The sequence below is a fragment of the Empidonax traillii genome, unplaced genomic scaffold (genome assembly GCF_003031625.1).
Source record: "Empidonax traillii isolate 1590-97213 ecotype Southwest subspecies unplaced genomic scaffold, ASM303162v1 scaffold338:size1951571, whole genome shotgun sequence".
Taxonomy (NCBI): Eukaryota; Metazoa; Chordata; class Aves; order Passeriformes; family Tyrannidae; genus Empidonax; species Empidonax traillii.
In genome coordinates this window covers 1,360,783-1,374,335 of record NW_020955531.1, presented here as the reverse complement: position 1 = coordinate 1,374,335, position 13,553 = coordinate 1,360,783, and the positions used below count along the sequence as shown (strand labels likewise).

Sequence of the window (13,553 nt, the reverse complement as noted above, 5' to 3'; positions counted from 1 at the left end):
CCAGATTTTGTTTGACCTGCCGTTTCTGCATTACCAACTCTCTACCTAACTTGGAGAGGCTCTACTTCTATTCCATTTCCTAGGGGATATCTGAAAAGTACTGGTGATTCTGTTTCACTATCAACAGAGGTAGGAGTCTTATCTATAGCATTTTTTCACTATACTTAATTTACTTTTTTTACAGTGGGATTCTCCTGTGAAGCAAGACCATGTTGGGAAGAATGTGTCCATGTAACAGAAGAATTTCACAGTACATGTGAACAGGGGACAGGATTACTGCTGAATTGCCTAATTTGGATGATCCCCATTTTCTTGGTACTTAAATTTGAAACCTAATAATATGACACTTACATAATTTTGAAGGGATAGAAAAAAAAGATAAAAGATAAACATGTAGCATTCATGGATGCTTCCTGAGGGGCATTTAAGTTTGATGAAATGAATCTTAGACAGTTGCCTGACATCTGAGCCCCTACACTGCCAAAGTAAATGGACATCCACTCTGTTGACCAGCAGGAAAGGACAAAACATTTTTGACTATTCAGTTTCACAGCTAATTAGGAATCTCAGGTTCTTCACAGTTTTTGTAGAACTAAAACTGTGTGTTCCACAGACACTGAGCTCTTGTCATGATCTCTTAGAACACCTAGATTTCCAATTCCCATCTCCACTCCTAAGACTGCTCTTCCCAGCCATTTGACTCACGGGTGAAGGAAAATCAAGCAGAGGTAGTTTGCACTTAAGGAATTAAAATGCTTTTATTTCGTACACTAGATGCTATGCATTTCTGAAATCCTACTGAATCGGACCTATAATCTAAAATTCACACCTGTTGACCACATTTAAATTTGCGTAGTGCATCCTCTGTTGTTACCACGCCAGAGCACCACAGTGATGCCCCTTTCAGCTCCCTTTCAAACCAAGCCATGATTTTGCAGCCTTTGATCCACTTTACCATATTAGTTGGGGGGGTTTGTTTTGCAGCTTGCGGTAGAAGCCCAGTGTGTTCCTGTGATCCCTTCTTGACCTTTTGCCACTGAAGAAATCTTCCATGATTTGTTAAGCTTATGTTGCTCACTGTGTCACGCTAAGGATGTCACCCTCTTGTCTTTAGCTGTAACAAAGTATATTTAGGAAAAAAGCTGGCCATTTGTAGACTACGTGTTATTCCTTCTGCCAGTGAGTTAGGGCTGGACTTTGTTTCCAGACTTTGTATTTCATAGCCAACAAGGGATCTCGAGTTAGTTTGTCTAATCCTCCTTGTAAGTTATATTTAGGCTCTGTAACATCATGTATTAATAATTCTACGACTTAGCTGTACATGCTTTTAATGGAAAACTGTATCATTGGCTGCTATCCAGTTCTTGTGTGAGGCTGAAACAAAAATCATTACCCATATACCTTTTCCCCATCATTAATGGAGGTTCTACAGACAATTGCATTAACAGCCAAGTCAAAGAGCCAGGGTTACCCAGCCTCCCCAAACGCAATTTCAGGGGACTGGGAATCAGGGGGCCGATCAGCCAGTCCTGCCCTACACACAAACGAGGAGCCCGCTGGATGCCGGCTGCAAGCAGCAGGGACATCCCGCAACGCAGAGATGCCTCTGCGGAGGATCGGTGCCCGTGGTGCGTGTGGTGACACAGCACTGCTCCGGCCGCCGAGGTACCACCGGCGGTGCTGCCCCTCACAGCCGCCGCGCCCGGGCTCTGTTCCTAACGCACCCGGGCATGGCCGGCGGCCGCGGGCCGCGATAGCGCCGGGAAGCGGCCCGGCCCCACTCTCCGGCCCCCCGGCTCGCGGCTGGGGAGCGCGGGAGCCCCGGCACCGGCGGGCAGAGCCCCGGCGGACGCGGGCCCGGGCGGTCGCCACAGGCCGCCGGGGCCGCCTGGCCCGGCCCGGCCCTGCAGGCCCGGCCGCGTGGGAGGCCGATCCCGGCAGGGCCTTCCCGAGAGCCGCCTGCTGTCGGACCCTTGCGGGCCCGGGCCGGGTCGGACCGGCCGCCGCCGCGGGTGCACCTCCGGTCGGGCGGGCCCGGCTCGGCTGCGGGCCGTGTGTGCACGGCGGGAGGGACGGAGCGGGTCAGCGCGGCGCGGAGGGCGGGGATAACCCCGCGGTGGCCGTCACGTGGAACAGATGAAAGGGAAGCGGCTTGGCAGGGCGGAGAGGAGCCGGGGCGAGGGACGGGGAGTGCGGGGCGGGCGGCGGCGAGGAGCGGGGCGCAGCGCGGCGGGAGGGCCGCTGCCATGGGGCGCTGACCCGCCCGGGACCCCGGCCCGGGAGCTGGAGCCGCTCGGGAGCGATGCGCGGCGGCGGGGCGCCGCTTCCTCCCGCCGCGCGATGAAGGGCTGCGGGGCCGGCGCGAGGCTGCCCGTGCCGCCGCTGCCGCTGCTGCTGCTCGGGGTGGCGTTGGCCGCGGCGCCGGGCGCGGCGCTGGGCAAGGAGACGGCGTTCGTGGAGGTGGTGCTCTTCGAGTCCAGCCCCAGCGGCGACTACACCACCTACACCACGGGGCTGCAGGGCCGCTTCTCCCGCGCGGGGGCCACGCTGAGCGCCGAGGGCGAGATCGTGCAGGTGAGCGCGGCCGGGGGGCGCCGCCTGCCCCAAGATGGCTCCGCGGGCCCGGCACCTGCGGCACAAAGCGCGGCCGGGCCCGCCGCCCCACGTGCGCCGCGCGGCCCGGGGACGCGGTGACAGATGCGCGCCCGCGCACAAAGGCCCCGCGCCGGCCCCAACTTGCGGGGCCGCCCCGCGTTGACAGCCGGGCGCGCCGCGCGGTCTCTCCGCGGCGGGGGCGGGCGGAGCCGGGGGCCGCCGTCCGTGCGCCTGGGGCTCCGCTCCGCTCCGCTCGCCCCTCCGCCGGGCGCGATGCCGGCGGGCGGGTGGGGGCGGTGCCGCGCCGGGCGGCCCTTGCCGGTCCCCTTTCGGTGCGTGGCCGCGGCTGTGCGGGGCTGCCCCGCTCCGGGGCCGAAAGCCCCGCGGCAGCGTTTGGGTGCTGCGCGCTCGGGCTGTGCCGGTCGGTGCCCGCTCCGCGGACCCGGTGCTGCTGCGCTCGGGGCTCCCTCGAAGCCGGGCTCCCACTGGGGCGCGTTTCGTGCAAAGCTGCGCTTGACTTTCTCACCAGAGAAATAATTTTTGTCTGTGGCTGAACGCAGCTATTCTTTACTGTGTTCGAAACTCTTGAAGTGCTTATCTAATTCCTTTGTAGTCGCTTATAATTGTTGACTTTATTTTGTTTCCCTCTTTGGCTACGTAGAGAAAAACTACTTGAATGGTGTCTTAATAAGTTTGACTGTTAAGAAATTGCCAATAGCAATCCTTATTTTTCTTTAAGAGCTGTGGAATTTGTTTGCTTGAGTTCCATATACGTACACATACACACACAGATAAATATACACATAAAATTTTAAAAAAGCTAACTGGTGGCAAGTAATCTCTAGAAACAACTGATAAAGCTCTACAAACACAAATACTTTACTATCAAAATAACCTTTTTTTTTTTCTTTTAAAGAATACTGCTTTTGAGTGCTTGATATATCAAAACAGTTTCACCTGGGGGGATTGCTTATAAAAGTTCTCTTGGAGCCAGAAGAGTTGTGAGAACAAATTGCCGATGTAAGGCGATTGTTTTTTTTCAGAGCAAAGAGGAATGGATCAATTATAATCCTGATACCTAAAAAAATGGTGGTGCTACTACAGAGTGAAACAGAGGTGGATGTTTTTTAACCTTCTGGTGGATTTTCAAACAGTGAGACTTAACACTGTCTTTGGGGCCAACAAGAGACCCTAAAGGTTCCTTTTGTGTCAGGTGTTAGTGTTAAGAACAGAATATAGGCCATTTACTGAGGTCATACTTTCCTGGTGACTGTAAGTAAAAGTGGTGAAAAAACTCACTATTTTTTTAAGACTCAGATTTGCACAACCTGAAACAAATGTATTAAACAGACTTTTGCAGGCCTTGTTGTGTGTAACATCAGCTGTCTGCTTCCCCTTCATCCTTAGTAGACAGCACCCCAAGTAGGAATGACTATAGTGAAAGCCAAATGATGTGGCAAATCTTTTACAGTCGTTTATTGCTCAAAAATGGATTTGCTTATTCATCTGGGCAGATGCTAGATAACATACATCATGGACAGGCTATTTTTTTATTTTTACAACCGTGTGTGCTGTTCTTTTTTTTCAGAATAGAAAACCTGGCAGACACTGTTCCAAAGCAGCTAGACTGAATGCCATCAGTTGTGTTTTCGCTGTTGAGGTTCTAGATTGCATACAGCATCTCTTGTCAATGTCCTGTTTCCTTTATCTCCTCCTGGAAGTGACTTTTTCAGAGCCAGAGTTTATAAGATTTTCACAGCACTGTCTTGCCTCCCTTTTTCAGCGAGGCTGTGTTTTTATAGAACACTATGAATCTGTTGTTCTGGATCATCATTTAAAGCTCCATGTGAGGTTTAGAAAAGGCTCATGAAGCTAATGCCACTCAGAACCTGTTCAGCACTAGCGAGTCAGTTGTACATCAGTCAGTGAAGCAAGCTCTTCTGGGCCCCAGCCTCCTTGTCAGTGCACACAGCACTTTCAAGGATAAGATGCATTTTTCTTTAAAATGAAATATTAGGAATTCTTTAAAATCAGGCATACATTAAAGAATGGATCAAAGGAATTGTGGTTTTGAGACTACACAAAGACTTACTTTTGTTTATGTTAATAGCATCAATTACTCATTGGTCTTGAAAGTCTGAACAAAAAAAAAACCAACCATAAGAAACAATGCACTTTCAGCTTTTGATAGGTCATACATCCACTCCTAAACTGGTTATTGGTCAGATTCCTATCCAGTAGTGGTGTGCTATTATATTGCTTCTCATGTTATTGTAAACGAGTCTTAATAGGGTCAAGTGTCTACCAGAATAACTCTTTAGAGAGATGAAATGTTCATGTCTTCTTTCATGTGGCCACAGTTTGTATTCAGCAAACTCATCCTTAGGTTGCTGTGTCAGCTGGTTCTTAAACTGTTTGAAGGTCTAACCATCTTGGTGGTATCTGGCATACTGGAATATTCCGTGTTTCTCGGGGCATTGGTATGGTTGAGAGTGGAAATTGCAAACACTTGTTCGGAGAGCGATCGTGAAAACCAGACTTCGTTGAAACCTCTAAAAAGATATTTTGCTTTAAAACAAATTATGACTGGAGAGCTCCTTATGGTTGAAACTTCTCGTACCGTTCAGGGCCAAAGCTCAGATGTAGTCTCGTCTCAAACTCGATGCTATATGGCCACAGACTGACAGTGCCAGGACAATAAACATCGCTGATTTTACTAGCAGTGGCATTATTGCTCACAGTGAGGTTACGTATCTTAATTCTATTTGCAACTGGCAAGATTCTGTTCCAGGTGCTTGTTCCACTTGATAGCTAAGCTGTGGAGCATCTAATGGTGTTTCCTGTAAAGATGTGGTCGTGAAGGAGCTGCTCAGATGAGGTGCTGGGAAAAGAGGATCAGATTTAACGCTTGTTTTAGATTGCATTAAAAACTCTGGTATGTCAAAAACTTTAAATGATGCACATTTATAATTGTCAATTCTCTCTGTCTTTTTTTCTACTCCTGCATTAGATGTACTGTTGAATACAGTAATGGGTTGATTATTGATGCATAGAATGCACGTATACAATGAGAAGCAGCATGGAGGAGAGATTTGGGAATGTTATGTGTGGTTTTTCCTGTGAAACAAAAGTTTGTGTTTTGGTTGGTTTGTTTCTGCTCAGGAGCCTGAGCAGAAAAATAATGAACTTTATGTAGCCATTGAACTGTGTGTAGATGATCTAATAATCTCCACTTGCATATATTTTTTGTGCTCAAAAGTTGTCAGTCTGGGGAGAACAAGCATAACTCAGTGCTTTCAGCTCCGGGAAGAAAACAAAAGCGGGACATTTCCCGCCTTCTTGCATGACACTTCTTTCTAGGAAATTATTGCCTACCTTTCTCTTGCAGAAGGTGGGGAGGCTTCAAGCTGGAGTGCAGGACCGTGTGCCTGTGTACGTCTTCTGTCTCCCTCCCACTCGTTATTTATTTGAATGACTTTGACCTTTTCTCAAAATGCAACAGTTGCTAAAGGCGGCAAACTGCACTCTGAAGCATCAACAGAGTTTTTAACGGTGTTGAAAGGAGCGACTTGAAATAACTCTGCAGATACATAGATGTCTGGCCCTGATCAGAGGAGACTGAGTCAAGGGAATGTTTGTGTCCTTTGAGAGTAGAAAACAAAAATGTGTATTTTGGTGGTTTTTTAGTTGGTTTTTTTTTGATCAGGCAGGTTAACTTTCTTGCTGGAGCTGAGTGCCTGAAGGCCATTCAGATTGAGGAAATGGAATTATTTGTGGCTTTGAGTCACTGTCTTGTTGGATGTTTGCTTTGCTAGTTATCCTCTTAGAATATGAAGACACCTGTGACTGGGTTTGTGTTAGTTCCCATACCTTAGCTGTAAAGTTGTGGCTTGCAGTCATGATCCTGAGGACATCAGGGATAATTTATCTGGGCTTCAGGTTTGCTTTGTTATTGTGTCCTTGAAGTGGAGTATCTTGGAGTTGAGCTGTCATTGGAACGTGGCACTTCTATTCTGATCGAAAACAAAGAGCTAACACCCTGCAGATGCTGAGAATGGGGTGAGGAAAGGGGCTGTTCAGCATTTACTGTGTTTCTCTGTTTTGGTACAAAGACATGAGACCTGGAAAGGGTCTGTTGTGCCTTGAATGAGAAGTGGGAGTATGCTGTAGGTTTTGTCCTCCCTAATCTTCAGTCTTTGATGTTATGAACAGATACTCAGAACTGGCAAATATTTTGAGGCAAGTGAGAACAGTAATCTTAAGGATATACATCTTCAGTGGGTGAATCTTAAGCACTGTCCCCTCTGAGCCTTTCATCCGAACTTGTGTCACACAGAACTAGAGTCCCATCACCATTCTGAAGGCTTGCTGAGAGTTCAAGAGTTTGTGTTGAATAGATAATAAGACTGAACCAGGAATGGAAGAAAGTGAATTACTACTGTCTTTAAAAAAAGTGGTTTCTTAACCTGTTTTAAATTTTGTTAAAGTAATTATTAAATTTATTTTAATAACAGTAAGTCACTGATGACTCCTTTTTTGTTATAACAGCATCAGGTGTGTTTCTATTAAGTAGTCAGAGCAGGGCTTATTTTCTGTACTTGTTGTTTTACTGCTCTGTGCATCAGAAACCTTGTTTAATTTAAGCTTTAGTTTTTCTTTTGTTTTCTGGTTATCATTGTATTAAGACTTGACTATCCAGCTGGTAGGAACAAGATGCTTCCATACTACAGCCTTGATAAGTGCATGGAACAGCAACAAATTTTACAAATTGTGTTTGTGCATTTTTTGTAACCTCAGCATATGGGCAGGCTTTGAAACCTAAACTGGAAGTTTCAGTTTGTTCTGGGAGTTGGCAGGGCTTGACAGTCCTCTCTCTTAGGGGAGAGAGCTGACAGGTGACAGATGAAAAGTACAGGTTTAGTGCTGTGAACAGCAGGCTCCTCTTCTACAGTCTGTGTGGTGTGCTGTGCCTGACCTGAGCTGGATCCATGCTTATTGCTCAGTAATTTCTGACAGAAGGATGAAGACTGCACATGCCCAGAGTGGCTCTTTTTGGGGCTGGGGTCCCCTACTTCCTCATGGCCAGCTGAGTTTCTCCTGCTGTGAAAGGAAGGTGTTTTTCATGGGAGTGCAACAGGTGACTACAGGTCTGGGTTCTCTACAAGAGAAGGCCAGGATGATAAAGGAAGTGTAATTTGCATTCAAAATAAGAGATCGCTGAGGTAAAGCCTTGTATAGTTGTTGTACCTGGACAGCCTTTGTAGAGTGTGCACAAGCAGCTTGCTTGCACTAGAGGTATTGTCCTGAGCTTGATCTCAGAATAGATTAGTCCAGCTGTTTCACAGTTTCATCCCTCCCGCTGTCCTTCTCCTCCTTTTTTTAAGTTTCAGTCGTGCTTTAGCCTGTTGGGTACTGTGGAGTGGTACCCGGGATAGTTGAATACAGATCATTAAAGTGTTTTGTTTAGGTCGTTTATCCTCTTGTATTGTTTTATATTGACACTGAGCTCCAGCCCAGTCCCAGCACTGCTGGCATAGTTCACAAGGAGTTGCTTGTCCTCATTGGCATCTGAACACGGTACTGTAAATAAGGATCCTTATTTTTTGTTACTTCTTCAACACTGTAATATCCAAGATGTCTCTTAGAATGGTGCTGAAAGGACTCAATAAACTCCTTCTGTGGTAGCTACCAGCTGTTGTGTGCTGTCTGCTTGCAGCTGCAGTGCTCTGCTTTGAGAATCCTGTGTCTGTGCCATCCTGTTAAGGTTCACCACAAAATGTAATGTAAGAGAATTTAAGGGGGGAGTGTCAAAGATAGCGTTAAGAAGGGGCACTTGGCAGCTTAAGCCTTCTGCAAGATTATCCTTCTCTCGCTGGGTGGACAGATTCATGTCTTTTTTTTTTTTTTTCATATCTTCTGAAAAAAAGAAACACCTTATGAAAATAGTTAATTTCCTAATAATAGGAAATTTAAGGGCTAGTAAATAGCATCTACTGAGTTAAAAACTTTACACTTCCAAGCTGTAGTCTATTACAATACATTATAATGTATTAAGAGAAAGTTAAGGACACCTGTGTCAACTGTTTCTAAATGAGTCTAAGGCAGTAATAAATAAAAGTTTCTAGGCATTACTGTAGGGGAGAGGCCTGATCCAAAGATAAGGTACCAATTTCAGTGATGAGTTCTTGGGTTTGGAGGAAGCTCCATTGTCTGTGGTGTTTGCACAGAGTTGCAGCAATATCAGAATCCTTCTACCAGAACTTTGCTGGCATGCAAGACTGAGACAATCCCTTGAAGAGAAAGCGGGAGACCCAGTGTAAGAAAAGGTGTTGAAAGATATTTAAGTGTGGAGAAATTACAATGGAAATAGCAAAAAATGCTAATGTGACCCATTTAGAGGAATAAGAATAAAGTAGGTTAAGTACGTAAATAGAAGCAGAAAGCTCAGAGCGCTGGCTCAGTGCTCAGACCAACTAGTGCAATTTCTGTGCTTCCGAGTAAAGATGGGGAATCAAGTGGGGAAAAGTAGTTTGTGGGAGTTCAGGTAACTTTTTCTGCATAGTCCATATGTTTAGTTTAACTTCCTCACAGATGTTGAAGGTCTGTACTGTTGAAAACCTTGCCTTTGCTGGCGGGATGCTGAGCACTTCCTTTTCCACGTGCTCCTCTTGCTTGTTTGGGAGGTGGAACTAGGAAAACATCCCAGAGAGAAGTGGCAAAATTTGTTAAGCGTGGAGCCATTTGGAGAACTTTCTTCATTTATATATATTTATTTATGTTGAGACAGGATCTGTGTGACTACAGTGGTTTATTTATAATTACAGTCAGCCAACAGTGTTACCAGCAGTTGTGGCCAGCTATGCCCCATGGGTGGAACTGGCACTTGCTCCCCCTGAGCACCCCGCTGGTGCCCTTATGGGACAGGGCAGCTGCTTTTTAAGTGCTTTGCCTGGTGAAGGGCTCCAGGTGAAATGTGTAGAGGATATGATTCAGTGTGGCAGATTTGGAGGGAAAGAACTGCAGGCTGCTTTGCTGCAAGCAGATCTTATAGGAAAGTCTTGAGTAGTTGTATAAAACCATTGATTAGCATACATAGTAATTTTCTTCCAGTTTATACCATCTTGTGGTGGAGCGTGTATTTAAAAAGGCTCCCTTTTTTATTACAGTCTTCTAGTCCTTGTTTTGGAGTTGCAAAGTGAGGCCCTTCTGAACCAAAATAACTTTCAGAAACAGTTTTTCAAAGTGTGAATGCTTTCAGGAGGCCAGCATCAGACTGGTTAAGGAAAGGTTAGATCTGGAGGCAGTGTAATCTGCTTTATGTTCTACCCAGCTGTGTAAGCGGTACATGTATTTGCATTAATGCACTTACTGCTTTGGAAGTGCTCAATTTAGGAGGTGTTAAGTATTAATTTTTACATACTATCTTTTCTTTTGGGCATCTGCACTTTAGTATCCAAATGTGTTCAAAGCAGAGTGTGTGCCTACATAAGAAAACAGAATGAATGCCAGTTGAATGCTTGGCCTTATTTCTCGTTTCCTGTCTTGAAGGGAGAGCCCTTCACACTAAAAGAGATTGGCAAAGGAAAAATAGATTGTTTAAAAAGAAAGATGTCGTTTGAAATTGTTAGAACAGCAACAGAAGAGACAAGTTAAAAAAAAAAATTCCATTTTCTGCAGTTTTCTTGACTACTTGACACTTAAACCAGAGGTGACCAGGGAATTGTGCTCTTGCAGATACTCAGTGGAGACTGACAAAAATTGCACTTTCCTGCACTGATCTCATTGGTGAAGCTGTGCTTCTGTTAGGTTTGAGTACTAGTGCTCTGGTGGCTTAGATTGTCTCTTCACAGTGGCAGATTTCTTTCATTCATTTTTTTAAATTTCCTTTTCGTGCTGCCTAGAGACTTTTGTTGTTGCACTTGGCTTTAAGATGAAAAGGCAGTTTACAAAGGTTGATTAGGTGCCTGTTATGTTCCAGAGACAAGTACAACCTTAAATATGTAGTGTAATATATGCAGACTCTCTAGGCTTCCCAGACCCATGTTACTGTCTGCATGAATGTGAGGATTTTGGTGGTTTTCTAAAGCTGATGACCAGCTTAAGCTTTCTGTTGGTTTTCTGGAGCTTAAGCTGCTTTATTGTTTTGCATCATTTTCAGTAGTAAAGCAAATGGAAGAATCAGTGAGGAGATGACTGGCCTGACAAGAACTAAGGGCCATATTTTAGAGTTTGCAGTCATGGTTTGAGTACAACTGTTAATTAGCTGTACAGGCACGCATGGTGCAAGTACATGCCTCCTACTGTGAATTTATTGCATGTGCTTGGTAAGCAACTTTCAAATACTTCTGATTGCAGTGTTTGAAAAATTGCGTTTAATTGAAGAAAGACTCTAGTTTGTGCCAAAATCTGTTTTCCTACTTTGAGCTTGTGATGCTTGCCTTCTTTAAAAAAAAGTACACATAATAAAAAATATAGTAAGCATGGCTGGACAAAATCCTTCTCCTCTACTTCTCTCTTTATCAATTCCACTCTACCCTTCCTCCCCCAAGCAAAAGAGGCTTGAACCAAACTTTCTGTTGAGTTCACCTTTAGAACCACTTTGATTACAGATTAGGAGAAGTACATTTGAAGGACTGACTTGGAATTGCAGAAGCTGTTCTGTTTGGGTTTTTTTACACCGATAGGTCCCTTCCACAACTTTGTAGTTTATGGAGAAGAAGCTCTCTTAAAGGCGGTGCGTTTTTTGGGGTGTTGTGTTTTTTTTAGATTTTGTTTTATTTTCCTTGAGGAGACTGCCCTTGAAGGTTTATAGACTTCTTTTTTGAGCCTGGCTAAATGATAGTACTCCCAATGGGACCTTGATTGATTTTACCTGAATAACAACAGCAACAATAATAATATCAGTATCTCGTGGATAAAACATTATATATATACACAGCGTGCCAGTTGTGCACACGAGTGCTGCCTGTTCCTGCTGCACTGAGGTTTTACCTGTCCTTGCTGTCTTTGGAGATGAGGACAGGTTAGGGTATGCAGTGTAGCAGTTGCTGCCCTTTTCTTAGGTGCGTTGGGTTTTCTCCTAAGGCAGTCTCTAAAGGGTGTGTATAACAGGGAAAGGTATTCCTTCCCATGCCAGTCGTCTTGTATTTTACTAGGGTCTGTCATACTTTCTCATACCTGTTTTGTATTTAGTTAGAAGCCTTTCAGAGCAGATCTCACCTGCTGTGAGGATAAAGGGGAGATGAACACTTTATGGTCTGGATGCCAAGCTGGCAGATGTCCTGATGATGTGTAGCAGGGCTGGGAGCAAGAAATGAACCCTTGAAACAGCGCCAGGAGATGCTGCTGAGTTCAGTATTTATTAGGAGCCAAGGGCTGGAGACCTCTTTTTGCTCAGAGGCAAGGTATCCCCATTCTGCTAGCTGGCAGTGTTTTGCCTGTTTGAAAGATATTATCTTTTGTATCCCAAAACTGTGTCTAAAGAAAAGACTTTGTGGACTAGTTAATGCAAAAGAACTCCCAAGGCATGATGTTATTTTCAGTTTTCCTCTATTTTGCTTGAGAAAGCAGCTACTACTTTTTTCCTCCCCCCCACATTTGTAACTGTCTGGGATGGTCTTTTTTGATTTGGGTATTGAAATGGACAGAGGTTTTCCTATAGTGAAATAATAAGGTTGTAGTTGCAGGTTGGGATAAATTTCTCAACCATTTCTCAACCACAAAATGTATTTTGTTTACATTCAGTTGCCACTGGAGCTGTATGTCCTCAAATAATAAAAGTCAAATGAAGTGATCTGGTCTCCTGTTGTCTGCCAGTCTTGTTATCTTCCCACAGTTGCCTGAAGATAATGACCATCTGAAATCTTTCTGGACAGCTTTAGTATTAAACACAGGTCCCTGAAATGGAATAGCCATCCAAAGGTACACACACTTATGTGCGAGGTAGGCAGTGTGATTGAAGTTACGTTAATGTGAAACCAACAAAATCTATTTTCAAAGACCACCTAAGTGTTTGTTTCAGGGGCTTGCATAGGAACATTCCTGGAGCCCAGAAACATGCTAGCCTTGGAAATTGTATGGGAAGAAGCTACTGTCCTTGTCAGTGAGAGGGCTGGAGTGTCCTGAAGGAGTTAAGCTCTAATTAGCTCACTTGTAAGGTATTTAATATCCTTATTAAACTCAACTGCTGGTTCACTTTTTTTCCCCCTTCTTGTGTTGAATAAAATTTCTTGAAGAGCTGAGCCTCTGCCTCTCAGATCAGAGGCTCACATGTTGAAGCTGGCAGTGCTAGAGGCTAGTTCCTATCTGTGTGACAGCATTTTTAATTTAACAGGACCGGCTTTGATGTTCTCGAATATTTATAGGCAGCTTCAGATCAGTCCAGTATGTATTCTTTTTAACTGGAGCAGAAGTTCCTCCTCACACAACAAATTTTTTCCCCCTCCTGTTTATTCTTGGGTCCCTAGTGATTTTATGTTATAGATATATTGCTTAAATATTGACTTGTGGGAGGAACCCCTTTTTTTCCTTTCTAATTTCTGCAGCTTGGGGGTAGTCCAGTTACTGCATCTTAGCTCCTTGTTTGAGCCTCTCTACAGACACGTTTTAGAAGAGATAGATGCAGTAAACTAGAATTTGAGCAAAACCCAGTCACAGAGAGGCCTTCTCTACTGTGTGTGGAAGCTCAGGTGGGCCTGCGGTGGGTCAGACCTGGGACCTCCTCAGGAACCACAGGAGTGTCTCTCGGGCACCCTAAAGAAGGAGCGGGTCCTGGTTTGTGGTTTAAAGAGGAACTGAAAACTTGACATTTGGCTTTCATTGGGAGCTGATCAGAAATTCTGGAAGAAGTTTTAGATGGAAATTGCCACTTGGATGGTTTGACTTGCAGGAAACTTTGACCAGACTCGGGCAGGAGTCTTAAAAATATCCTATGGATCAGCTGTCAGTCAAGGTTTTAA

General features: G+C 45.0%; 1 protein-coding gene across 2 annotated transcripts in view; it reads left to right on the top strand.

Moving 5' to 3' along the window:
• The first annotated feature begins 2,269 nt into the window (after positions 1-2,269).
• ZNRF3 (zinc and ring finger 3) overlaps positions 2,270-13,553 on the top strand; it is a 78,029-nt gene continuing 66,745 nt past the window's right edge. For both annotated transcript variants that reach the window (XM_027892084.1, XM_027892083.1), the window contains exon 1: positions 2,270-2,574. In XM_027892084.1, the coding sequence (XP_027747885.1) occupies positions 2,341-2,574 (234 nt within the window). In that variant the 5' untranslated portion in view covers positions 2,270-2,340. The remainder of the gene's footprint in view (positions 2,575-13,553) is intronic.